The 27,302-nt window shown below is 43.3% G+C and overlaps 1 protein-coding gene and 2 long non-coding RNA genes across 4 annotated transcripts; 2 read left to right on the top strand and 1 right to left on the bottom strand.

The window, feature by feature from the left end:
• The first annotated feature begins 14,662 nt into the window (after window positions 1–14,662).
• LOC111966176 (uncharacterized) lies at window positions 14,663–18,640 on the top strand. The gene is made up of 2 exons (XR_002877627.3): window positions 14,663–14,858; window positions 18,351–18,640. It is a non-coding gene; the product is annotated as an uncharacterized lncRNA (long non-coding RNA).
• Window positions 18,641–18,795: 155 nt separating this feature from the next.
• Window positions 18,796–26,238, bottom strand: LOC111966175 (rabenosyn-5-like). 2 transcript variants are annotated; one of them, XM_023990605.2, is given in 13 exon segments: window positions 18,796–21,777; window positions 21,930–22,202; window positions 22,357–22,461; window positions 22,627–22,729; window positions 22,830–22,916; window positions 23,041–23,111; window positions 23,201–23,463; window positions 23,614–23,775; window positions 23,925–23,970; window positions 24,102–24,202; window positions 24,716–24,865; window positions 25,020–25,301; window positions 25,899–26,238. In XM_023990605.2, coding segments are annotated over 12 exon segments (2,364 nt in total). In that variant the 5' UTR covers window positions 25,183–25,301; window positions 25,899–26,238; the 3' UTR covers window positions 18,796–20,937.
• LOC139028023 (uncharacterized) lies at window positions 22,133–24,664 on the top strand. Its single transcript, XR_011480158.1, has 2 exons — window positions 22,133–22,221; window positions 23,267–24,664. It is a non-coding gene; the product is annotated as an uncharacterized lncRNA (long non-coding RNA).
• Window positions 26,239–27,302: the final 1,064 nt, after the last annotated feature.

The following is a 27,302-nucleotide window of genomic DNA, read 5'->3' as shown; positions in this document are numbered from 1 at the left end:
GAGCTAGACAATCTGGACCTCTCTTTCAAATTATCTGCCAAAATGTTGCACCCCTATCACTAGCTTGTTCAACCTTCTTCGTACGTCTGTTTCCATGGATTGGAAAGCTGCGCGGTCTGCCCCCGTTCAAAGGGGGACACTCTTGACCCAAACTATATCTATCCTACCCTGCCTTTCTAAGGTCTCGAAAGCCCAAGTTAACAAACAGATCACGACCATTCGAATCCCACCGTACTTCTCGCTATAGCATCTGGTTTCAGAGCTGGTCCATGGGCTCAGCCACGCTCAACGGTCCTAAAACGATATCATAACCCCATCAATAAAAGACAGTACTGTGCAGCCATCTTCATCAACCTGGCAAGGCTTTTGACGTCTGTTCAATTACCCAGATTTATCCTCTAAATATTATGCTTATCAAAATGATTGCCTCAGCCTGTTTCAGCCAACTACTTCTATAGAGGTCAGTGTGTCAAATCGAGGGCCTATGGGGGTGCCACAGGGTTCAAATCTTAGGCCGACTCTCTTCGCTCTGTAACATCCAATGATGTCGCGCTTGCTGCTGCCTTGTGATCTTTTGATCACCTCTACGCGGACGACACATTTCCTGTATACCTCTGGGCCCTTCTTTTGATACTGTTGTTTGATTACCTCAGGACGAGCTTCAATGCAACATACACTTCTCGCTTCCGTGGCGGAGCTCCACTGCTCTTAAATGCAAAGTAAAAACTAATGCATGGCTCTTTCGCGTGCTTGCTCGTAGCCGCCCTCGCCGACTGTCCAGCATCTCTGGCACGTTAGCTCTGGACCCGGTTTGGCTTGGTGGGCAGATGGAAAATGACCGTAAGGTGCCGTCTGCTAGACTGTAAACTCTCGTTCCAGATTTTATATCAAATTAGCACTCTGAAGCTTACGATTGGTCTTAGAATTTAGACTGCCCCCCCCAGATCTTCAACACTCATCCAATGACCAAAATGGTTCTATTACAAGCAAAAGCTGTTCCCACGTCATTGCACATACTCGAAACTGAACCTCGACTCGACTGTAATTTTACAAAATAGCCTCCGCAACTACTCTACATTAGAACAAATTTGGTATGCCAGTTCTAATTCACAGGTGCCATCCGATTTTTGTCATCCAAAAGCCCATTATACTACCCACCACTGGGACCTGTAGCTCTCGGTTCGGCTAGGCCCGGCGCTTCTAACTCCGTCGACAACCCACTGGCTACAGGTCATTCTACCAAGTCTCCTGCTAGGTAAAGCCCCGCTTATCTCAAGCTCACTGGTCACCAATAGTGCACCACCCCGTAGCACGCGGCTACAGCAGGTATTCCTCACTGGTTCCACCGCCAAAGCCAAATCTCCTCCTTTTGGGCCCCCTTTATCTTCTTCAGTCTCTCCATGACTTGGACGATAGCTGCTAATTGCCGACTGGCTATATCGTCCGCTCACCTAGCTTATTTAAGCATCGCTTCAAAGAGGCCAAGCACTCACTGTCTATCCCATCTGTAAATAGCTCATCCTCCACGTACGCTCGATCCCTAACTGTATTTTATTTGATTTATCTTCGTCCGTTGCCACCCGTATTCACTCTGCTGCAGCATCTCATGCCTTCAACTAATTTGTTAATTGCTATATATTTGGTAATTACTGTCGCCACCAATGGCCTATTAATTGCCTTACCTCCCTTTCTCATTTGCAATGCTATTTTTCTACCTGTATTATTGACTGTATGTTTGTTTATTCCATGTGTAACTCTGTGTTGTTGTATGTGTCGAACTGCTTTGCTTTATCTTGGCCAGGTCACAGTTGCAAATGTGAACTTGTTCTCAACTAGCCTACCTGGTTAAATAAAGGTGAAATTAAAATAAAATAAATAAAAATTATTTAAACCAAATTGAACATGTTTCATTATTTATTTGAGACTAAATTGATTTTATTGATGTATTATATTAAGTTAAAATAAAAGTGTTCATTCAGTATTGTTGTAATTGTCATTATTACAAATATATACATATATATAAAAATCGGCCGATTAATCGGTATCGTTTTTTTGGGTCCTCCAATAATCGGTATCGGCGTTGAAAAATCTTAATCGGTCGACCTCTACTTTTTACAGTCAGATTCAATAAATGCATACAGGTTAGATTTACACACCCATAAATATCCTAATCAGCTCTCTCCTTATTTTAAGGAATGTTCTATTATAAAGAATGTATGAAAGGATTACAAGATTGACAAAAAAAATCTACCAATCAGCTCCCCTTTGAAGAAGGCAGACAGGCTAACGTCAGTCTCGCACCGCGTGCTAGAAGGGAGAAAAGAGCAAGGCGCTTGAGGAGAAAGAAGAAAAAAACTCCCAGCCCGCTGGCGGAACGGGGTCATGAACTATGACCTTTCAATGAATAAAAACAACATATTAAAAACACAAATTCAATTAAATCCCTAAATCTTCCAACTTTTGATCCCGGGGGTAAGTTGTCATCTAAAATATTTACGCCGTTTAAAGCTAGTGTTGAAAGGCACAGACGAGACAACAATTTTGAGACAATTTAGCTCGGTTAGCCTGCTGCTGTGATTTTCGAGGGAGAACTCTTCCCGGTGGGCTGGAGGATGGTTGTCAAAACTGGGCGGTGCTGTCATCCCTTCTTTCAACGCTATTAAAATATCTATTCAGTGACAACGTCGTTGAATACCCTGTCTCCCATGTCAAACCTTTGATATAAACTTGCTCCATTAAAGATCTAACGGAGGACAAAAGATGAGCTGTAGCTGTCAGTGCAGCCAAGTACGTTGATAGCCGGCTAGTACCGCGCAGATGAACCCGACCGACCCTTTTACCTTTGCCATCTCATTTTGGGGGATTGTACGCGTAAAAAAATTCAATAACGGGTATCTCATAGATATAAATATGTTAACGAATTGCCAGGTTCTTCATTTTGTTCCATTTGAATGTCAGTAGAAATTAGTTTTTGTAATTTGGCCAGTGAGCGAACGAACACATGGCCATCCTTTAGCCAATGACAGTCCTCACCGAGGTTTAAATCAAAGTGACGCATACCAGATCTTACAATGCCTGATGGGTATTTCAGTACTGCTAACCACATCATATCTTACAGCAGAGATAATTTTGAGGAGATGGGAAACTCCATTGGAATTGTATTAACGGCCATTGTGTACCTTGCCCATGCGTCATCAATGGGTAGTGTTTTAGGGAGCCATGATGGCGTCGCTGTGAGAGGGAGTGTTTTCTCGCTCTTCAAAGAAACATTGAGGGTTAGGTGGTTAACAGTCTAATATTGGCTATCAATGTTGAAAGAAACTAACTATAACTTGTTTTAGGGACATAGGATAAGTTTAGAGGTCGTTTTTGTCAAGTTAAATGGGAAGAACACGACAGAAAGTGTCGGCATCGAGTAATTGTCTCTGGCCCCTTCCCAGGTAGGTGGAGTGATGGGCTCTACAGCAGTCTCACAACTTAATCGCTGGTTGAAAACTGTTTCCTGCCCCTCCCAAAAGTTTTGTAGATAATTGGCCCCCCCTTAATGTTAGATCCCTCACTTCCAAGGCAATTATAGTCAATGAACTAATCACTGATCATAATCTTGATGTGATTGGCCTGACTGAAACATGGCTTAAGCCTGATGAATTTACTGTGTTAAATGAGGCCTCACCTCCTGGTTACACTAGTGACCATATCCCCCGTGCATCCCGCAAAGGCGGAGGTGTTGCTAACATTTACGATAGCAAATTTCAATTTACAAAAACAAAAATGACGTTTTCGTCTTTTGAGCTTCTAGTCAGAAATCTATGCAGCCCTACTCAATCACTTGTTATAGCTACTGTTTACAGGCCTCCTGGGCCATATACAGCGTTCCTCACTGAGTTCCCTGAATTCCTATCGGGACCTTGTAAGTCATAGCAGATAATTTCTAATTTTTGGTGATTTTATATTCATTATGGAATGTCCACAGACCCACTCCAAAAGGCTTTTGGAGCCATCATCGACTCAAGATCATCAAGGGCAACAACCACCCGAGCCACTGCCTGTTCACCCCGCTATCATCCAGAAGGCGAGGTCAGTACAGGTGCATCAAAGCAGGACCGAGAGACGAAAAACAGCTTCTATCTCAAGGCCATCAGACTGTTAAAACAGCCACCACTAACATTTAGTGCTGCTGCCAACATATTGACTCAAATCTCTAGCCATTTTAATAATGGGAGATTGTGGAAATGTATAAAAATGTATCAACTAGCCACTTTAAACAATGCCACTTTATGTTTATTACCTACATTACTCATCTCATATGTATATACTGTACTCTATACATCTACTGCATCTTGCCTATGCCTTCTGTACCATCACTCATTCATATATCTTTATGTACATATCTTTATCCTTTTACAAAACTTGTTGGTGATTAAGGTAAGGTAGTTTGTGGGAATTGGTTAGTTAGGGATTACTTGGTTGTTTACTGCATTGTCGGAACTAGAGCACAAGCATTTCGCTACCACTCGCATTAACATCTGCTAACCATGTGTATGTGACAATAAATTTGATTTGAAGATATCAGTTTGTCTCTGTGGATGGTTTGTTCTCTGACAAATCAACTGTAAATTTCGGTGTTCCACAAGGCTCCGTTTTAGGACCACTATGTTTTCACTATATTATTTTACCTCTTTGGTGATGTCATTCGGAAACATAATGTTAACTTTCACTGCTATGCAGATGACACACAGCTGTACATTTCAATGAAACATCTGAAGCCCCAAAATTGCCCTCGTGCTGGAAGCCTGTGTTTCAGACATAAGGAAGTGGAAATGTCGGCAAATGTTCTACTTTTAACTCGGACAAAAACAGAGATGCTTGTTCTAGGTCCCAAGAAACAGGGAGATCTTCTGTTGGCATCTGACAATTAATCTTGATGGTTGTACAGTCATCTCAAATGAAACAGCTTTTTTCCATCTACGTAACATTGCAAAAATCAGAAATCTTTTCTGTCCAAAAATGATGCAGAAAAATTAATCCATGCTTTTGTCACTTCTAAGTTAGACTACTGCAATCTCTACTTTCCGGCACCCGGATAAAGCACTAAATAAACTTCAGTTAGTGCTAAACACGGCTGCTAGAATCTTGACTAGAACCAAAAATATGTATCTATTACTCCAGTGCTAGACTCTCTACACTGGCTTCCTGTTAAGGCTATGGCTGATTTCAAGGTTTACTGCTTAACCTACAAAAGCATTACATGGGCTTGCTCCTACCTATCTTTCCGATTTGGTCCTGCCGTACATACCTACACGTACGTTACGGTCACAAGACACAGGCCTCCTTACTGTCCCTAGAAATTCGAAAGCAAACAGCTGGAGGCAGGGCTTTCTCCTATAAAGCTCAATTTTTATGGAATGGTCTGCCTATCCATGTGAGAAACGCAGACTCGGTCTCAATCTTTAAGTCTATATTGATGACTCATCTCTTCAGTAGGTCCTATGATTGAGTGTAGTCTGGCCCAGCAGTGTGAAGGTGAACGGAAAGGCACTGGAGCAACGAACCACCCTTGCTGTCTCTGCCTGGCCGGTTCCCCTCTCCCTACTGGGATTCTCTACCTCTAACCCTATTACAGGGGCTGAGTCACTGGCTTACTGGTGCTCTTCCATGCCGTCCCTGGGAGGGGTGCGTCACTTGAGTGGGTTGAGTCACTGACGTTATCTTCCTGTCTGGGTTGGCGCCACCCCTTGGGATGTGCCGTGGCGGAGATCTTTGTGGGCTATACTCGGCCTTGTCTCAGGATGGTAGGTTGGTGGTTGAAGGTATCCCTCTAGTGGTGTGGGGGCTGTGCTTTGGCAAAGTGGGTGGGGTTATATCCTGCCTGTTTGGCCCTGTCTGGGGGTATCGCCGGACAGGTAGTTTATGCAGTAGTTTATGTGTCGGGGGGCTAGGGTCAGTCTGTTATATCTGGAGTATTTCTCCTGTCTTATCTGGTGTCCTGTGTGAATTTAAGTATGTTTTATCTCTTTCTCTTTCTCTCGGAGGACCTGAGCCCTAGGACCATGCCTCAGGACTACCTGGCCTGATGACTCCTTGCTGTCTACCTGTCTACCTGTTCCTGCTGCTGCTCCAGTTTCAACTGTTCTGCCTGCGGCTATGGAACCCTGACCTGTTCACCGGACGTGCTACCTGTCCCAGACCTACTGTTTTCAACTCTCTTGCTGTCTCTAGAGTGGTAGAGACACTCTGAATGATTGGCTATGAAAAGCCAACTGACATTTACTCCCGAGGTGCTGACCTGTTGCACCCTCAACAACCACTGTGATTATTATTATTTGAACCTGCTGGTCATCTATGAACATTTGAACATCTTGGCCATGTTCTGTTATAATCTCCACCCGGCACAACCAGAAGAGGACTGGCCACCCCTCATAGCCTCGTTCCTCTCTAGGTTTCTTCCTAGGTTCTGGCCTTTCTAGGGAGTATTTCCTAGCCACCGTGCTTCTATACCTGCATTGCTTGCTGTTTTTAGGCCGGGTTTCTGTACAGCACTTTGTGACATCAGCTGATGTAAGAAGGGCTTTATAAATAAATTTGATTGATTGATTGATTGAAGACAATAGTAGATGGAATATCCAAGTCTCACAGAAGACGGCAGACATGCTAGCTAGCCACAACGAGAACAAGAGCAGCATGGATACACAAGAAGCCGCYAACTCAAGCAAGAGAAAGAACAAAACTGACCAGGATGAAATCCTTGCAAACTCTTTACCTCAGACCCCAATAAAAAATCCACTGGTGAAAAAAGTCAGAGGACATTTCCATGTCTGAACTTTTCTCTGCAATCCAGTCCCTGTCTACTAAACAAGACGCCACGCTCTCCAAAGTGTCCATCATAGAGCGGGCTACCGAAGAAACATCAAAGAAGATCGATAATTTGTCAGAAACTGCCAGTCAGCTACACAAAATGATGAGCGAGAACAAGGAAAAGATAACGTTTCTAGAGAATGAGTTGAAGATACTGCAATCCCAAAATAATGAGCTGTGTGAGAATGTAGCTGAACATCAAAGATACTCTCGCAGGTGGAATCTGAAAATCCAAGGTGTAAAAGAGGTAGAGGGAGAGGATATTAGGGAAGCAGTCATTAATATCCTGGGAAAGGTGGCTCCGTGCATCAAAGACAAGCTAAGAGACGTGATCGACGTGGTACATCGACTTGGGAAAGATCTGATGGACCCCCTCTCAATATCATTTTGCGCTTAACTATTACAGGGACAGGGACATCATCGGGAAAATGGCCACGGGGATCAAGTTTCTGGACGAGAAGAAGCTCCGCATCAAAGAAGCTCTGATACCGCAGGATCAGACTGCCAGGGAGAAACTCTGGCTGCTCATACAGAAGGCACGACAAGAGGGAAAGAAGGCTGGGTTCAAGGGCCCACACGCGTTTATCGAAGGAAGAATGATTACTGGGTAACTCTGTTGACATTAACCAAACTGGAACTGTGAGTACTGCCAAGAGTACAGTTAATGTACTGCCACGAGTAAATGTACAGTTCGAACTACAACTGATGAACACTTGCCAACAAAAAAAAGGAAGTAAATAGATTTGTTAATACTGTTAACCACCGCTACCTCAGCTGAGCGTAGTTTTCCGTCGGAGTAATCCTCTCGAGGTTCACTGTTTGTTTTATTGTTCACGTTACTACTTCTGTTATCTAATTTGTGTTCTCTCTCTTTTTAATGCAGAGGAGTTCGTTTTCAACTCACCCAGTATCGTTAGTCTGAATGCTAGGGGTTTGAGAGAGCCTTATTTGTATATTGTAAACGCAGTAACGCAGATTTTGTCCTTCTTCAGGAAACTCATTCAGGTGAAAGGGATTTGAAGTTTTGGAAATCACAATGGGGAGACATAGCCTATTTCTGTCATGGATCAAACCATTCTGCTGGTGTTTTGACACTTATTCACAAGTTTAAAGGTGACATTCTAGAATCCACATCTTCACAAGATGGGAGATGGGTCATAGTAATTGTTAAACTTGACAATTCTATTTTCATCATTTCTAATGTACTGTATATGGACAAAACTCACATGCTCCAAATAAGACAATTTTTACCCAATTTACCAGGAAAGTACAGGATTTAAGCGACAAATACTCAGAGGCTTTTCTAATTATTAGGATCTCTGTGTTGATGATACCTGGCGTTATTTCAATCCGGATGCAAAGGGTTATACCTGGACCAACAAAACTATGTCACGTAAATCTAGAATAGATGTATTCCTAATTTCCCCCTTTTTGTTACAACTTGTTATAGATGTAGATCATCAGTTGGCTCCCTTTTCTGATCATCAATTGATTTTCCTAAATTTACAAGCTACTAAAAAATCTAAAGGTACTCGAGGATATTGGGAATTAAACAACACACTTCTTAAAGATCCTACTCTCTTTGGAAACATCAAATTGTTAGCGAAATATATTTTTGCAAGAAAAGTCTTGGGTCATGGAAGTAGATGGAAATTTTTCAAATATAAATTCAGAGTCGTAGCCATTAAACGCACCAAAGAGCTGATGCACTTAAAGAACCTTAGAGAAAAAGAGTTGATGAGCAAGCTTGACAGTGTTCTAAAGAAAGAAAGTCTATCTGAAGAAGATGAGTCTGTATTTAAGTCTTTACAACTAGAATTAGAACAGCTTTACATGGATCTGGCAAAGGGTGCCTTTGTAAGGTCAAGAGCAAAATGGATTGAAGAGGGGGAAAGAAACACTAGTTACTTTTTTGCACTTGAAAAGAGAAACTACAAAAGAAAATCTTTAACTCCATTACCTCAACCCAGACTGGCAACTGGAATCAAACTGCCTGGAAACACAGTTCTTCCCAGAAGATCACTTGGCTCACAACAGAGAGTTTTTTGAGAATATACTGGAAGAGTGGGGTATCCACAAGAGAGAGAGAAAAGCAAGCTGCCCTCAACATGCCACAGAAGGCTCTGATCCATGATGTGGTGAACCGATGGGGATCTACACACAAGATGCTTGAGTGTTTCCTCAGCCAACAGCAGCCAGTCTGTGGGACACTGGCTGGAGAAAGAGGAACATGGCATCTGATGCCCAAGGATGCCAACATAAGTGTCATGGAGCAACTGTGCCAGCTCCTTGAACCTCTGAGCAAGTTTACAGATGCACTTGCCTCAAAAACACAAGTGACACTGTCAAGCCTGTCCTGGACCACATCACCAGTGATGTTCTGGTGGAAAAGGATACAGAGCCATCTCTGTATCAGCAGCACCTCCACCACAAACACCCCCACAGCGCCATCGGAGGGGAAAGGCCTGGCTGGGTTGCTGAGAAACATTACCTCAACAAGGCAGCAGAGAGGTGAAGAGGGTCAGATTCTGACCACCCCAGAAGACAGAGTGAAAGAAGAGATCAAGGTCTACCTGTCTCTGCCAACCATTCCAGCAGAAGAGGATCCACTGGTGTGGTGGAGGGGCCATACATCAGAGTTGCCTCACCTCGCCAGGGTTGCCGGGAAGCATTTGTGCATCCCAGCAACCAGCGTGCCATCAGAGTGAGTGCCAGCGGGCACATTGTCTCCCCTTGCAGATCACTACTTAAACCGGACAAAGTAAATCTGATGACATTTTTACATTTCAATCTCAAGTGAACAAAGATGCATACATACCGGATGTTAGGCCAACAGCACCTTATTTCTGTATGAAGGAGAGGACGGACATACAACCAGTGCTGTTCATTTTGATTTGTTGACATATTTTGTGTTATTTTAACGTCAACACCTACACATTGGATTGTTTACATATGGTGGTATTGTTCTTACATGCACATTGCTTTACTCGTGTTGCTTTTATATGCACATTTGATTTGCTTACTTAAGGTTGTGTTCATTGAAACCTGCACTAGGGAAACGTTTACCTCTCACGGCCACATGGTGCCATCTTTAATGTTCATGTTATTCTTTTAATGTTTATGCACACTAAGTGCATAGCGCTGCTAATTTTATTTGTTGTTTGTTGGTTTTCAATATAAAACTTGGCGAAATGATTTCAGTGTGTGTATCAATAATTTTTGAACATTTCCAGCACATTTGAACAATACCACGATAATACTGATAACCGTGATCATTTTGGTCACTAGGATCGTGATATGAAATGTTTAATCTCTAGTGGTAAGCAGCCTGAAACTCCTGAAACCTATAGCAGTAGCCATTGCACGGATTGAGGGAGACAACGCCATCCTGTCTGATGTTCAGACTCTGCTTGCAGATGTAAGAGATGAAATTGATACTGCCCTGCCCACTTCACTGTTGCTCCAAGCAGAGGAAACTGCAGTTCTGAAATACATCAAAAAGCGTGAAGACTTCTGCCTGAAGCCCACACACGCCGCAGCGTACATGTTGGACCCCAAGTATGCTGGCAAGAGCATCCTGTCTGGTGCAGAGATCAACAAGGCCTATGGTGTCATCACTACCGTGTCTCGCCACCTTGGCCTGGATGAGGGCAAGGTTCTTGGTAGTCTGGCGAAGTACAATTCCAAGCAAGGGCTTTGGGATGGAGATGCAATATGGCAGTCGTGCCAACATATCTCATCAGCCACCTGGTGGAAGGGACTTTGTGGATCTGAGGCTCTTTCCCCTGTTGCCTCCATCATCCTCCAAATCCCACCAACATCAGCCGCCTCAGAGCGCAACTGGTCCTTGTTTGGGAACATACACACCAAAGCACGCAACAGGCTGACCAATACAAGGGTTGAAAAATTGGTGGCCATCTGGGCAAATTTGAGGCTTTTTGAGCCTGACAACGAGCCAACCTCAACAAGGTTGGAAAGTGACAGTGAAGGTGAGGCCTCAAGAGTCTGATGTTCAAGAGGTGGGCATTGAGGAGGTCCAGGGAAAAGACATGGAAGCATGAGAGGAAGACGACCAAAGCTTTAGTTTCTAGACTATGATTTTACAGATGTATGTTTAAAACATTTTTGGGAGATGCGATGGATCATTGGGGATCATTCAATAGTCCCTTTCTTTTGTTGTTCGGTGAAATCATCCCATGTGAAGAGTCAACTCATTTAATTAAAGTTAAATTCGTAACATTTTTTTTATTATATTGGAAGGATTTAATAATTTCCAATTATGTCTACTTATGATAAAAGGTTTGTCTCCATATGATATGGTAAATATAACCAATGGAAAAAAACATCTACATTTAAATGGTACTAATATTAATTTGCATKTTTTTCAGTTAATTCCCACGGAAAGTTTCCACCTCTGAATATTCCCCAAAATGTGCAACCCTAATGTCTACATTCGTTTTTGCCACATTTTTCCTGTTACAGACACCTTATTGCATACTTTTAAGACCTTTCAACAGGTCAACTTTCACAAGGCCGCAGGGCCAGGTGGATTACCAGGAAGTTTATTCAGAGCATGCGCTGACCAACTGGCAAGTGTCTTCCCTGACATTTTCAACCTGTCCCTGACCTAGTCTGTAATACCTACATGTTTCAAGCAGACCACCATAGTCCCTGTGCCCAAGAACGCCTAGGTAACCTGCCTAAATGATGATCGATTCGTAGCACTCACATCTGTAGCCATGAAATGCTTTGAAAGGCTGGTCATGGCTCATATCAACACCATCATCTCAGAAACCCTAGACCCACTCCAATTCATATACCGCCCTAACAGATCCACATGACGCAATCTCTAATGCACTCCACACTGCCCTTTCCCACCTGGACAAAAGGAACACCTACGTGAGAATGCTGTTCATTGACGACAGCCAGCGTTCAACAGCATAGTGAACTCAAAGCTCATGACTAAGGACCCTGGGACTAAACGCCTCCCTCTGTAACTGGATCCTGGACTTCCTAATGGGCCGCCCCCAGGTGGTAAGGGTAGGCTATAACACATCTGCCACGCTGACCCACAACACAGGGGCCCCTAAGGGGTGTGTGCTTAGTCCCCACCTGTACTCCCTGTTCACCCATAACTGTGTTGCCAAGCACAACTCCAACACCATCATTAAGTTTGCTGACAACACAACGGTGGTAGGTCTGATTACCGACAAAGATGAGGCAGCCTATAGGGAGAAGGTCAGATACCTGTCAGTGTGGTGCCAGGACAATAACCTCTCCATCAACATGATCAGGACAAAGGTCGTGGACTACAGAATCGTGGACTACAGAAAAAGGAGGGCCGAACACTGTGGCCCCGTCTGACAATACCCCTGGACAGGGCCAAACAGGCAGGATATTAGCCCAGCCATTTTGCCAAAGCACAGCCCCCACACCACTAGAGGGATGTTAACAGACAACCAACTTACTACCCTGAGACAAGGCCGAGTATAGCCCACGAAGATCTCCTCCACCGCATGAGCCTGAGGGGGCGCAAAACCGGACAGGAAGATCACGTCAGTAACTCAACCCACTCAAGTGACACACAACTCCTAGGACGGCATAGAAGACCACTAGTAAGCCAGTGACTCAGCCCCCATAATAGGGTCAGAGGCAGAGAATCCCAGTAGGGAGAGGGGAACCGGCCAGGCAGAGACAGCAAGGGTGGTTCATTGCTCCAGTGCCTTTCCGTTCACCTTCACACTCCTGGGCCAGACTACACTCAACCATAGGACCTACTGAAGAGAGGAGTCTTCAATAAAGACTTAAAGATTGAGACCGAGTCTGCGTCTCTCACATGGATAGGCAGACCATTCCATAAAAATGGAACGCTATAGGAGAAAGCCTTGCCTCCAGCTGTTCACTTAGAAATTCTAGGGACAATTAGGAGGCCTGCGTCTTGTGACCGTAGCGTACGTGTAGGTATGTACGGCAGGACCAAATCMGAGAGATGGGTAGGAGATGGATCAGTGATGGATCAGCAGGGCTGTGTCGACAATAAAGGGTCCAGGCCAATTGGCAAAGGAGGTATTGTAGCCCTAGAATTAGCTGGTATATGGGCCWAGCTCGAGGCTAGCTGGTGCTTGCTTCGGGACAGAGGCGTTAGCTAACAGTAGCCACTCGTGTGCAGCTAGCTAGGAGTAATGATCCAGAGTGGCAGGAATCCGGTGATATGGTAGAGAGAAGCAGTCCGATATGCTCTGGGTTGATATCGCGCTGTGCAGACTGGCAGGTGATTGTCCGAGCTAAGACTGTCTGATTCCAGGGGGGAAAAGGCGAGGACAGCTAGCCGTGGCAATCAAAGACTAGTAGCTAGTTAGCTGGCTAGCTCCTYATGGAAGTTCCAGTTATAAGGAATAAAAATAGCAGATCCGTACCACATTGGGTGAGGCAGGTTGCAGGAAAGTATATTTAGTTCATAGATAGAAAGAGAGATTAAGATCTATACGAAAAAAGACCAGCTATTTACAGGGGATAAGACACGGGATAAGACAAAGACAGATATACAGGTCCTACTGCYCCGCCATCTTGGATTCCATGAGATGTGAGATATCACAATCTCATTCAATAATGACAGGAATGGAAGAGGTCTTTATTCCAGTGAGATTGCTTAAGCGAACACCGCCATGTTTCATTTTGCCCAACCTAGATCAAGGCACAGACACGGTCACAACGGGGATAGCTCAACTGACTATTCTAGTGGCATGTTCCACTAAGCTGGCAGTCTGGCTAACAGCCTGCTACCTGGCCTGCACCCCTATCTRATTGTGGAGCTAGAGGAGTTAAAGCCCTGTCTATGTTGATAGATAAGATGAGAGCACCCCTCCAGCTAGGATGGAGTCCGTCACTCCTCAGCAGTGGTGGAAAACGTATCCGATTGTCATACTTGAGTAAAAGTAAAGATACCTTAATAGAAAATGACTCAAGTAAAAGTCAACTTGAGTAAAAGTGTAAAAGTATTTGGTTTAAATATACCTTAGTATCAAAAGTAAAAGTATAAATAATTTCAAATCCTTATATTAAGCAAACCAGACGGCAACGTTTTCTTGTTTTTTTTTTTAAATATATGGATAGCCAAAAGGCACACTCAAATATTCAGACATCATTTACAAACGAAGCATGTGTGTTTAGTGAGTCCGCCAGATGACCAGTTCTGTTGATAAGTGCGTGAATAGGWCAATTTTCCTGTCCTGCTAAGCATTTAAAATGTAAAGAGTACTTTTGGGTGTCAGAGAAAGTAAAAATTACATTATTTTCTATAGAAATGTCGTGAAGTAAAAGTAGTKAAAAATATAAATAGTAAAGTACAGATACCCCAAAAAACGAATTAAGTAGTACTTTAAATTATTTGTACTTAAGAAATGTACACCAACCACTGCATGCAGCCAATAGAGACCCCCAAACATTACATATTTCTAACCCAAAAAAATTCTAACTCGGTTTATAATTTACTATTCCTGTACTGTCCGTTTCTGTTGAAATGTAGATCATGTGCAAAGCAAAATTGTTTAATTCCAACATGAATTCCAAATGTATACAGAATTCCTTAAATAGATMGGAAAACAAAAAGCATGTAAACGTAAAACAATTATAATGGATGCAAATCGAATGTACGAGAACACCTAATGTTGTCCTACTTTTTTATGTATCCTATTATTTTTATGTAAATCATGGTCAGACCTTTGTCTATATGATATTGAAAAACTATTTCGCTTAATATTATAAAATGTAATTATCGTGACTAAAAATACAAAAAAGAAAAGCGCGCCTCTTCGTATGTATTTAACGTCATCAAGGTGCGACTCACAGGAGAAGTGCTCGGTCCTTACACATGATAATMTGTCAATAAAAACTTTAAATGCCTAGGAAATATTCGTATCATATCAGGCGAACGCTGGATTATCTCCAGAAAACAGAGTGTTACAGTAAATTACAACACACAGACAGCTCAGCGACGGAGCAAGGTCAGTTTGCAGCTAGCTAACGTTAGCTGTTGGATAAGTCTCTCAATGCAAAACAGTGATATTTACAAATCTCAAGTTGTCTGACAGTTGAATAATGTATAGATATGCAATTGAAAATTAACCAGAACTAACCCAGTGATAATGACTGGGTATTGATGAGTGACTTGTGTTGCCAATCGAAAAACTGATATAAGCGAGCTAGAGAGKCGACGTTAGCTGTCTAATACACTTAACCTGTTTTGCATAAAATTTGTCCCACAAATTCAGTACAAAGATCCTTGGTTTTAAATTGATGTTCAAGAATGACACCATCGCCATTCCTCAAGTTCTACCTAATGAGTCCCATTATGTAATCGTCTTTACATACATATATAGTTATTCCCATGGTGTTAAACACCTGTGTTCCATCTGTCATAAATACAGTGATTGTGATACTGTCAAGTCTGTTTTGGGCTTTGAGGTCTAACCAACGTTTCGGCATCACTGTGCCTTCCTCAGGGTAATGTCATGAATACTTGAACCAGGTTATGTAGACACACAGTGCAATTAGTGCAACCAATGACAGTAGTGAGGCGTGTGTCATAATGATTAAGTTAATTCAAAAGTTCAACTTAAATAGTATATGGCATATTAAATATATTATTCTATTATCATATAGAAACATAATGGAATATTGTACATCATGCTGGGTTGCAGCAGTCTGTTTGGCATGATAACAAAGGACTTGGCTAGCCTAAATTAGAAACAGACCAGTGCTCAGGCTAGATGCCAGTGAATGAGTCTGTCTGTAGACTAATAAGAGGAATGTCTGTTAGACCGGTTGGTGACCACTGATCTAACCTATCGCGATTGACTTGATCTCCAATGGATTTCTAGTCAATCGCCAAACATTTCTGTAAAAAACCCAACGACAAAGCCTTGTGTTCCTATTTTTTTTTTTATTATTAGTATCGGGCTGGTGGTGGTAGGTGCAGCCAATTCAGCTGCCCTGTGCGACGGGTAGGCAAACTGTTGCCATTTCATGTGTCTGAAGGTACAAACTGCCTTTCCGGTGGGCCTGGAGAGGAAATCAAGTGCACTATGCTACCGCTGGCCCATCAGATTGCTCAGATGACCGAGTCTGCAGTAACGTAGCAGGCATAAAAGAWAGCTACTGTGATATTTCAAAACGTTTAAAACCATGACTAGAGACTGTCAACGAATACAGCAAAGAGCTGCTGTTTGAGTGAGTTGATGTTTTAAGTTCTTACTCAGCAGTCAACACTAACACCATAAAATGCACGTTCTTCCCATTTCCACTCAGCAGTAATGAATGAGTAGGAAGGAGTATAAGCTTGCGTTATTATTAGCGGCTTGGGTCTTTTTTAATATCAAGGAATATTTCACTTTCTCTGTTCATAGGATTAATAACATGAATTTGTGCATGAGGCAGAAATAATGCGGTGTGAGTCGAGTTTCGCCATCAGACGGTGTCCCTTTTTGGTCCGTGTCAGTGGAGGAAAGAGAGAGCTGAGGTAATGTTGAGACGGACCCTCAGTCTGCTGCTCTCTCCCGCTGCTGAGACTGACCATCAGTTGCATGCACCATCAGCCCAGTAAAATAAAAAGCMAATTATTTAAATGTATGCTCACTCGGCTGTGTCAAGTAATACAACAATGGATCTATTACCGGTGTGATCATATAGCCTACCTCAAATTTTGAAAGACATTTTTTTTTTTTTTTTTTTATGTCCCAAACAACAATGCATTGGCAGGTAAATTCAAGCAAAGCCAGTATGCGGTGATAATGTATTGGGCCAATAGCTTACTGCACAAACCTCATTGCTAAAGTACTGTTTAATTGGTTAAAACCTCTCTGGGATATGTGGGACGGTAGCATCCCACCTGGACAACATCCAGTGAAAATGCAGAGCGCGAAATTCAAATAAATTACTATAAAAATTGAACTTTCATGAAATCACACATTCAATATACCAAAATTAAAGCTACACTTGTTGTGAATCCAGCCAACGTGTCAGATTTCAAAAATACTTTACGGCGAAAGCAAACAATGCTATTATCGGAGGATAGCACCCCAGCAAACAATCACAGACCATCATATTTAAGCCCTCCCGGCGCGACACAAAACGCAGAAATAAAGATATAATTCATGCCTTACCTTTGACGAGCTTCTTCTGTGTGCACTCCAATATGTCCCATAAACATCACAAATTATCCTTTTGTTCGATTAATTCCGTCGATATATATATCCAAAATGTSAATTTATTTGGCGCGTTTGATCCAGAAAAACACCGGTTCCAACTCGCTCAACATGTCTACAAAAGTTACCTGTAAGCTTTGTCCAAACATTTCAAACTACTTTTGTAATACAACTTTAGGTATTTAACGTAAATAATCGATACAATTGAAGACGGGATGATCTGTGTTCAATACCGGAGGAAAACAATGTGTAGCATGCTTTCTGGTCACGCGCCTCTAACAAACAGTACACTTCACTGGAGCCTCATTCTGAACATGGCTACTTCTTCATTTCTCAAAGGAAAAACCTCAACCAATTTCTAAAGACTGTTGACATCCAGTGGAAGCGATAGGAACTGCAGGACAGTCCCTTAGAAATCTAGATTCCCATTGAAGAGTGACCTATATAAAATAAAAAAATCTGAATGGTTTGTCCTCTGGGTTTTGCCTGACAAATAAGTTCTGTTAGTCAGACATGATTCAAACAGTTTTAGAAACTTCAGAGTTTTCTATCCAATACTAATAATAATATGCATATATTAGCATCTGGGACTGAGTAGGAGGCAGTTTACTTTGGGCACGCTTTTCATCCAAACGTGAAAATGCTGCCCCCTATCCATAAGAAGTTAATGTTGCATAGGCTTACCTTTTAAGTCATGTTAATACAAAATTAGAGCGGTAGATCTCGGCATGCATTTTGACTCCAAAAAGGTTGGTGACCACTGGGTTAGATGCTACACTCTTGTCTAAAGCTTCCCAGTCGAAACAGTTAGCGCATATATTATGAAATGTTGACGTTTTTTTTCTCGGCTGTTTGCCCGCATATTTTTTTTCTTGAGTCAAGTCGAAGTTCAGTAGCCGAAGTCAACACTCCCTTCATCTGTGATTGGTCAACAGTAGGAGTGGGAACATGAAGCGTTTGCCATTCAAGGAGAGACTTAGCTTTCATGCTATTTTTTCCACCTGAGAAATACTGCACCAAACTTCTTAGATGTATAATTGTGTGACTAAGACACCTCGGCAAAAAATCTACTTGATTTTGAACTTCTTTAAATTGAGAATTTTGAGGAAGTGTTACAGCTGTGTTTTTGCTACGGTTGCTCAAGTGAAGGTCTTTAGGGAGTATGCGAGCACAGYCGTTCAGTTRGGCTATCCGAGTTCTAGGAGCAAACCTGTGTACAGTATGTATGATTTAGTTCTTATTGGTTCATTTGTCTTCCCCTTGTCGTTATTTTTCCTGTCCCTCCCTTCACAGCGAGGTCCTGCAAGCAGAGGCTCTAGCCAGGATGGAGGCTGCTAACCCAGCCAACYTTGGGCCTGAGAAGTACTGTCTGAAAGAGTATTTGAGGTGGAGGTCCCCTGCCCCAGCACCACCCGAGGAGATGACAGGGAAATACCGCGCCCAGATGCTAGCTGCACAGGACTAAGACTGGACAGCAGGGGGGGGTGAAGGAATCATGGACTGAACTGTTATTTAGTAGTATATCATGTTTCACTGGAAATATTGTGGATGTTTTTCTGTACAATAAAGGAAACCAGACAGGATTTAGTTTCATTGCCAGCTGTTGTAAACAATGATAATTTGGAGATCGGTGAACTAGAATCTGCTCCTTAGATTCGTGAAGTTGAAAGTATATAATCTTTGCAACACACTATCACATCTAGTGTCGATGGCATGGGTGAATGAAAAGGCCACTTCCTATTGTTCACATAGGTCATGTCTTTAATTAGTGTTGCGTGACGAAACCTTCTACGATAACAAAAGGCAAACAGGCAACATTACCAAAAAGGTAATCGACAAGTCATTCACATTTGCCACAAATACATTATTCATGTCTGGTTTAGATGCAACACAGCTGAGTTAGTGGTGCATGATCGATTARAGCGAACACAATACTGCTTTAGTTCATCAAAATGACAAGTACTATTGTATACTCTGCAAGGCAAGCGAACCAGTACTTGGATACATCAAAGTACTTATTCAACAGGTGACACAGGAGTTTGCCAACAGTATAAATGATAATACTTGGTAGCYTGGAATAGGTTTAGTGTTAATCTATTGTCATAGGTAAATTATCTTTAAGAGATTAATCAAGATAGGATAAAAGACAATCTTACATCCTAAAGTTTTGCKACAACCTTATGGATACAGAGCAGGCTGATGATGTGACAGATATAGGTGCCAAGCAGAGCACTCTGGGTAAATTAWCCTATTCTGTGCCTCAGACCTAAACATCTCCACTGCAACATTGGTGTTCTGAGTTAATGGTATAAGTGATGCCAAGAAAGACTTGGCTTAATCAGTTGCATAAATACACTAAATACAGACTGAAGTTACAAGACTAGACAGCTATTGGATAAGGATGACAAAGGCCAATATTCTGAACCAGGCTTGGCATAAGAGAAAGTAAATAGGATGTTTTTTTTACCCTGTAAAGAGCTTTAGATTTGTTCAGAGCAGGACAGATTCTGACCCTCATAGTGAATTAAAAGAGAACAGTAGGAGAACTAGGACAGGTTAGAGAAACAGCATGAGAGAGACTAGGACAATATCAGCTTTGAAAGCCTACTTTGGACCACTGCTGAAGTGCCTCCTAGTGATGTACACACACTGAAAGCTAATGCATCTATCCTGCGCTTCAACAGACACTCACAAAACCAGCTTACAGAAACTGAAGAAGGCAAAGTAGGATTTCAAAAACAGTTTGTTGGTTTCGCTCATGTTTTGTTCAACATTTTCTTTKTAGTGGTCATGACCCCCAGGGACGACAGAAGACCGAGATAAAAGATTATGTGCGAACGGCAATGAGTTTCCACTCCCCTACAAACATGTATGTGAAGATCAGACAGTATGTAGCGGTTACAGGTTAGACATGCTTAGTATTCAGGGCTGCATTTGTGTGCAGACGACATGTTTTCATGACACAGCTGTCATTTTAAACTATTCAGAGTGAACCAAGGTTGGGCAGATGTGATTAAATCCAATATAAGGACAAAAATGGCATAGTCTGGAATTATCTAGTCATTAACGTGCAAATCAATTATATCGGCTATCGCAGTATTTGGAGTAGCATATCGTAGGTCTCATATCACCCAACCCTAGAGTGAATGTTTTTGTTCAAGACGACCATTACATTTCCAAAACCATGTGATCTTGAATGCAACCCTGATTCTACATAAGATATCTATTGCGTAGCAGGACTACAGATCGATGTCTGGCCTCAACCTCCCTTATGACCCCTTGAATCCTCTCTCCAGTGGCCGACTACAGACAACTGTCTGTAAGTGATGATACRCTGCCCTTGTGCTTCTTCTTACCATACACATATAATAAAAACCAACCTGGGCTCCTAAAAGACACCTTTATAYAGTGAGAGTGTTATTAGTAAGTACGAGAGTGAGAAAATCAAAACGCATCTCGTGGTCGGCATCCTTCTAGTGGCTTGGCTGCCAAAACCTGAGCCTCAAGTCTGGAGATGCTTCCTCTCCTTGTCTCCTCTCCTTGACCTGCACTTACTTGGTAGGGCGATCAGGATAGGCAAAGGAATAATGCTATTATGTGCAGTTTATTCACATCAGTGCAGATGAAGGAAAGGAGTATAGGCTATTGGAGTATAGATCGAGATGCACCCTCTGYACCCTGGCTCTGGAGGGCTACTCACCAAGGGTGGCGCTGGGTGATTCTGTCACCTAACACAACCTAGTATCAACGAGATCATTGGTCATTTAAAGGGAACTACCGTAGTCTCAGGAGTAYCCTTCTAGCCCTGGYTGGGCAGCCCTGTTGTAAGCGTCAGGTGATGGTATGGGGGTTATGAGAGAAAGAGACAGGGAGGTGTCTGTCAGTGTGTCTTGCTCTTCTGTTCCTGTAGCGTGCGCTGCAGCTCTCTCAGGTTCTCCGACAGCAGCTCCACCTCGTCTAGCCTCCCGTTGAGCTTGGCATCAAATATGTACGCCCGTATATTATCAATCTGCTGCAGCAGCAATTCCTCCTCAATCACGTCAACATCCGGCATCACCTCCTCATCCTCCCCCTCGAAGGGATTGGTCGAGGCTCCCGGCGGGGTACACCCAGCAGCCTCTTTAAAAGGGTTACCTTCATTGTTTTCCTCCTTCACTTCGAAAGGGTTGCCAGTGGCGCCCTCGGCCTGCCCCTGCTCTTCCTCCCCACCCTCTTCCTGCTCAAACGGGTTGTTATCCTTCTTCCCGTTAGCCACCTCCTTGTGCTCCTTCTGGATCTCCTCGAAGAACGGATTGGAAGGATCCTCCACAGGGGTGGAGTCTTCCTCCTCAAAGGGGTTGAGGGAGGAGCTGTTCTGTCCCTCGCCACCAGGAGGTGTCACATCTCCCCCCAGCCTCCTCAGCCGGGGGGGTGACTCCTCATRCTGGTCGGTCAGGACAGGGAAGGCCCTCATGGACAGGGGGCTGCTCTCTGCTTTAGGGGTCAACTCTTCCTCCCCCTCTTCCTCCCTATGGAGGCTCCCTATATCGGTTAGGTTCAGTGAGCCCTGCCAGGTGTATGTGGCCTGGGATCCTGGGGCTTGGCTCTGGGCCCTGTGCTCCCTCTCCCCCCTCTCTCTATCCTCCAGGCGTTGCAGCTCGTCCTGCTGTAGACTCTCCTCCTGCGCCAACCTCTGGGACAGAGCGATGGCCAAGCTGGTCTGCTGCTGGTCGTACTCATCCTGGGAAACACATAGTTCAACAAATAACACCCTATTCCTACACAGAGCCCTACTGGATGTGGTGCATTGTAATCACAGTACATACAACAATGAATGCCTTGAGCAATACTAGTTGTTGTGGTACATGTCTAATATAATGTAGGTTTCCCCACCTGCAGCTGCCTGAGGTTCTCCTCCAGCATGGCCACTTCGTCATGCCTCTGGGCGGCCTTGGCCTGCCGCAGGAATGACTGGATGTTGTCTATCTGCTGCAGCAGGGGGTCCTCCAGCTCCCCGCACGTGTGGAGGGTATCGGAAGAGGGCAGCCARCCCCCAGCTTTGGTCATGCGGGGGGCCCTGGGGGCCTGGGGAGCCTCCCCATTGGTGCTGGCAGCTGGGCGGTTCTTCTCAGAGTCCTGCCTCCTTTTCTGAGCCTCCTGGGCAATCTGGCAGGAAAATAGGAAGGTAAAGCTTTTAGAGAAAGCTTCATTATAAAACACTACTTGTGTTGCTTTTTGCTTGTCTGGTATCAGACATATTAGATCCTTTTTGGAATATCATTGTTGGGMCATTAGTTTAAACAATAAGCAGCCTACTCACTAGTCTCTCCTGCGTGAGCCTCTTCTCCTGCTCCTGCTTCCTCTTCTCCTTTAGGTCCTCATACTTGTCCTTAGTGGGTAGAGACATCAGACCCAGCAACTTCTCCTGCAGGAGGGAGAGAGYAGTATAGACAGTATAGACATGGGGGGTTGCTGGAATATAGTATGTAACATTACTGGTGGCAGTCTCAATTATGAATGACATGTTTAGTATGCTATTCAGCTCATCCATAGCTGCTCTGTGTGTACACTAGTGTACCCTCTGTCTCACCTGGACAAACAGTGTGGCTGTGTATCTGACCATCCTCTGCAGCTGGAGAGTCTTTTGATGGGGTTGTGGCTCCTCCTTCATTCCCAGTGTTAAGATCTTCTTACTGACATGAATATATAGAGAATGTTATAATATGGTCGTTTAGCAGACACTTATCCAAAGTGACTTGAAGTTAGTTAACACATTCTGTAAACGGTATGTACCTCAGTGCATCGATCAGTTCYTAGTATTTCTGGACTTCCATTCTCAGTCCACCAGCCGTGTCCAGGTTATAGGTGGTCTCTCCAGCACTGTGAAAAAGGAAGTTTGACAATGAGGATAAAACAACAGAACCAGAGCCACATATAGCTCTGGTCAAATGTTGTACGCTAAATAGGGAATGAGGTGTCATTTAAGACACAGGCTATATCTTACTTGAGAGACTCAGCCATTCTGATATACTCTGGAGCCCTCTCGTCCACCTTGTTCATGCACAGTCTCAGCCTCTGGGAGGAAGACAGGAAGATGGATGGTGAATGACAGGAAGCACACTACATGGTGAATGAGAGGAAGCACAGAGAGCTCTGTGTTATACCTCGTAGAGCTTGACGATGTCAGGCACGTGGTCTTTCTCCTCCAGTTTCTGCTGTCTCTTCATCAGGGTGTCCATGCAGTGGAGGCAGCAGCGGATCCTCTCGTCATCCTTCTCTTCCAGCATTGAGGTGACGCTGCTCAGGCTGCTGATGCTGCCCCTCCTGGAGCCCATCCCGCTGACATTGCCCCCGCCACCTGTTGGAGGGGACTGGGACTGGCTGCCCGTAACACTACGGGCCTCCCGAGTCCCACTGGTCAGCTTGTCTGGAGAGAAGAGAACAAACAGGGTGAGGATTCACTGAGCAACACTGAGATATGTTGTAATAATATGTAATACTGCAGTATGTATGTAAACACATGCACATGTTATATGTCCAAAATGTGGTGTGTTTATGTGTGTGTAATTCTACTCACAAGCCAAAGGCAGGGGCACAAACTCCATGCACTTCCTACACATGATGGAGCCACAGAGGCGGCAGTGGTGTCGCCTGTTCCGAAGGTTGAACTTGTTCCCGCAGTCGGGACAGAACGGAACATCAGAGTCGCTCACCCACGCCACAACAGACTTCTCAATCGCTAGAGAGGAAGAGAAGAGGCTTTTCTGGATTCACACAATGAAAATGACATTCAAATCCACACTGTACTCAATAAGAAGAAATGTGGGTCTGGTGTAATGTGATGGTGAATACCAAAACACACTGCAATATGATCCCCACTTAACTCACCTCTAATTTTGCCTGCATCTATGTTCATCCTGTCAAAAGCTGTCAGCTGAAACAGAACACAGGATACATGGTGAGTCATGTTCTGACAGTAAGGGCGGTGTAACTGCTACTGTATGTGTCAAAACCACATTGACAAACGACTTGTGATTGCCTGCTGTAGTTTGTGRGAGTCCTCACTTTCTCCAGCCTGATAATGAGCTTGTTGACCTCGATGACATAGTGGTCAATCCGGGCAGCTCTGTGCTTCTTAAAAAAGTCCATATGATTTCTTGTGGCTCCTATGGGGTATAGGAGGGACACCATCAGACTGGATGGAAGGGTGTTACATTACAATGTAACACCATATTTTSAATTCAGTTGAGATGACTCACTAGCATTCAATGACCAGACCAATACATCTCTTATGTAGTGTAGATTTAGTCACTTTATACAATGCACTCTAAATAATGCCACTTTAATAATGTTTACATGTCTTACATTACTCATCACATGAATATACTGTATTTTATACCATCTATTGCACCTTGCCTATGCCGCTCGGCCATCGCTCATCCATATACTTACATGTACATATTCTCATTCATCCCTTTAGATTTGTGTGTATTAGGTAGTGGTTGGGGAATTGTTAGAGTACTTGTTAGATATTACTACACTGTCGGAACTAGAAGCACAAGCATTTCACTACACGCGCATTAACATTTGCTAACCATGTATGTGAGAAATAAAATTTGATTTGGGAAGCCCTCTACCACACCACCCCTTTCCTCTACTCCCAGTAACCCCCTGCATACTTCTCCCAGTCTCACCCAACTCCTGAGGCTCCCACATGTAAGGGTCCACTCCGCCGTAGTAGAAGGACTCATAACTGCCCGTCTCTGGCTTGTCTTCACCATCCCTCTTCAGCAGCTTGTCTTTGGCTTTCTTAGCCTTCTGGACCAGACCTGCAGCCAACAGGAGAGAGTAGTGATTACTTCAAGCAAGGGTGATAGCAAGGATGCCTTCTAAAAGTATTATCAGAGACCCTTTTGATTTAGAATTTCCTTTGCTCCTCCATGATGTGCATATTTAGTCTGGTAGAGCACAAAATGGACTCACTCTTGAGTTGTCCCCTGACATGTCGATCGTCCCCAGAGTGCTCCTCCTCGTAGTGTTCCTGGAGCTGGTAGAACGACTGCAGGTCCTTCAGGCACAGCGGGCACAGGAAGCCCTCCTTCACCTCCCCTGTGCCCTCGAAGGGGGGTGGGTAGCTGGAGGCCATTTTGGTGGGGGTGGACGCAGGATGGTAACAGAGACACCCAGGGTGTGTGTCTGTCTCATGCCACGCCCAACTGGGTGTGACGCCCACCCCTCATCCGCTCCATTATGACAGGAGAAAGCCTGAGGAAGAAACTGATAGTTTGAAGCAATAACATATAGGTAAGAAGTTCAGACGTGTTTATGGAAGTCATGGTTTAGTGGCTTACTGAATGACGAATTCTAAACATTTCCAGCATGAAAGACTTGTCCATGACATGGAAGTCACTGATTAACGTTACCTACTGAACGCTAATTGCTCACGTAAATCCTATGCATGGCGTTACCTAAAGGAACCGCGTTTGAAAGAATAAACAGATTAGCTAACTAACTTACAATAGCTAACAATGGCTGTGTTTACAACTCTCCATAAGCCAGTGATGGCTGTAKTGGATAACGTTAGCTAGTGTATCTTTACGGTAGCCATCTGTCTCACCTTGTATCTGATCGAGGGACATATTGGCAGTAGGCAGGGACATACTTTGATTAGAACCAGCCAGTCATAGATAGCCAACTAGTTAGAACTATTCACACTAGCTAGCAATTAGCTGGCTAAAGTTAGCAAAAGGCTAACAACCTAGCTAACTAACAGTTAACTACTGTAGATAATGACGTTTCGCCAGTAGTGAGTATACCGTTTGCAATGATAAAAACTATCCAAATACGCATTTGTGTACTTACATATCACAATGTAAACCTGTTAACGGTGTAGTTTAGGAATTAAATGTTGACAGCTCGCTGCAACACTCTCCGCGGTTGAAAGGTTAGCCGCCCCAGCCTAGTCATGTGACTAGCATACAGCCAAGACCGGAGGAAAGAATGGACAAAAATGCACGTGGATGGGGAAAGCCAGATGGCACCTATTTGACTTTCTTCTATATGTCCTTTTTTACAACAAGAAATATACATTTATCAGAGGAAACAAGTGTTCTTGGACACACTGAACATCACAGTGGTGATGTCCACCCCTTTCTTTATACCTCAGAGGTCCTCCCTAGAGAGGGTTGCGGTTCAAACACACAAAAGACACACCCTCGTCGACTTACCCTCCCATTATGGGGGAATCCCCGTTGCTATCTTGTTTGGCGGTCCAAATGATTAGCCAAGCAAGGGAAGTTTGCAACTTAAGCCCCCGTTTTTAGTCGATTTTGCGAGTGTACACTTATGTTCAAACGCGGGCCTAAAACTCCCCATAATTCAATTCGCGACGAATGTACATCCGCTAAGAAAAGTCCGCGAAAACTTAAAAACAACATAAATGTAACATAAAAGTGTAAGTAAAAACGAATGCAAATAAGTTAGAAATGGTGCTACTAATGCAAATGACGACACAAACACGTCTCGTTAAAAGTAAATATATTTATGTTTGGTTATCTTTTGGAAATTGTAAAAAATAAAACATTTTTCTTCTTCTGAAGTTCAAGCTAGGCAGACTAACGTTAGTTAGTTAATTAATTTACATCATACAGTAGGCATATATTAATAATTATATATTTAATATAAGTAGACGCACTCATAATTGACTGTAGCGCATATAAAGCAGCCACAAGKTACCAGGGTKTGAAAATACAATCATRGCGGGATGAAGGTGGACGCTGAGATGCACTTCTTAACCTCCTGCCAAATGTATGACCATATTAGAGACTAGGGGTGCACATTRTGGGGAATATTCAGAGGTGGAAACTTTCCGTTGGAATTGACGGAAATATATGCAAATTCATATTAATACCATTTAAATGTAGATGTTTTTTGCATTGGATAAATTTACCATATCATATGGAGACAGAAACATAAACATTTTACCTTATAAGTAGYCACAATTGAAAATGATTAAATTCTTATAATATAAATAAAATAAACAACTATTTAGTTACGAATTTAACTTTAACTAAATGACTTTACTCTTCACATGGGAGGATTTCACTGAACAAAAGAAAGGGAATATTGAATGATACCCAATGAGCCATCGCATCTCCCAAAAATGTTTTCAACATACATCWGTGAAATTATAGTCTAGAAACTAAAGCTTTGGTTGTCTTCCTCTCAGGCTTCCATGTCTTCTCCCTGGACCTCCTCAATGRCCAC

This window comes from Salvelinus sp. IW2-2015, linkage group LG7, assembly GCF_002910315.2.
Source record: "Salvelinus sp. IW2-2015 linkage group LG7, ASM291031v2, whole genome shotgun sequence".
Lineage (NCBI taxonomy): Eukaryota > Metazoa > Chordata > Actinopteri > Salmoniformes > Salmonidae > Salvelinus > Salvelinus sp. IW2-2015.
This window is presented reverse-complemented; position numbering and strand designations above follow the sequence as displayed.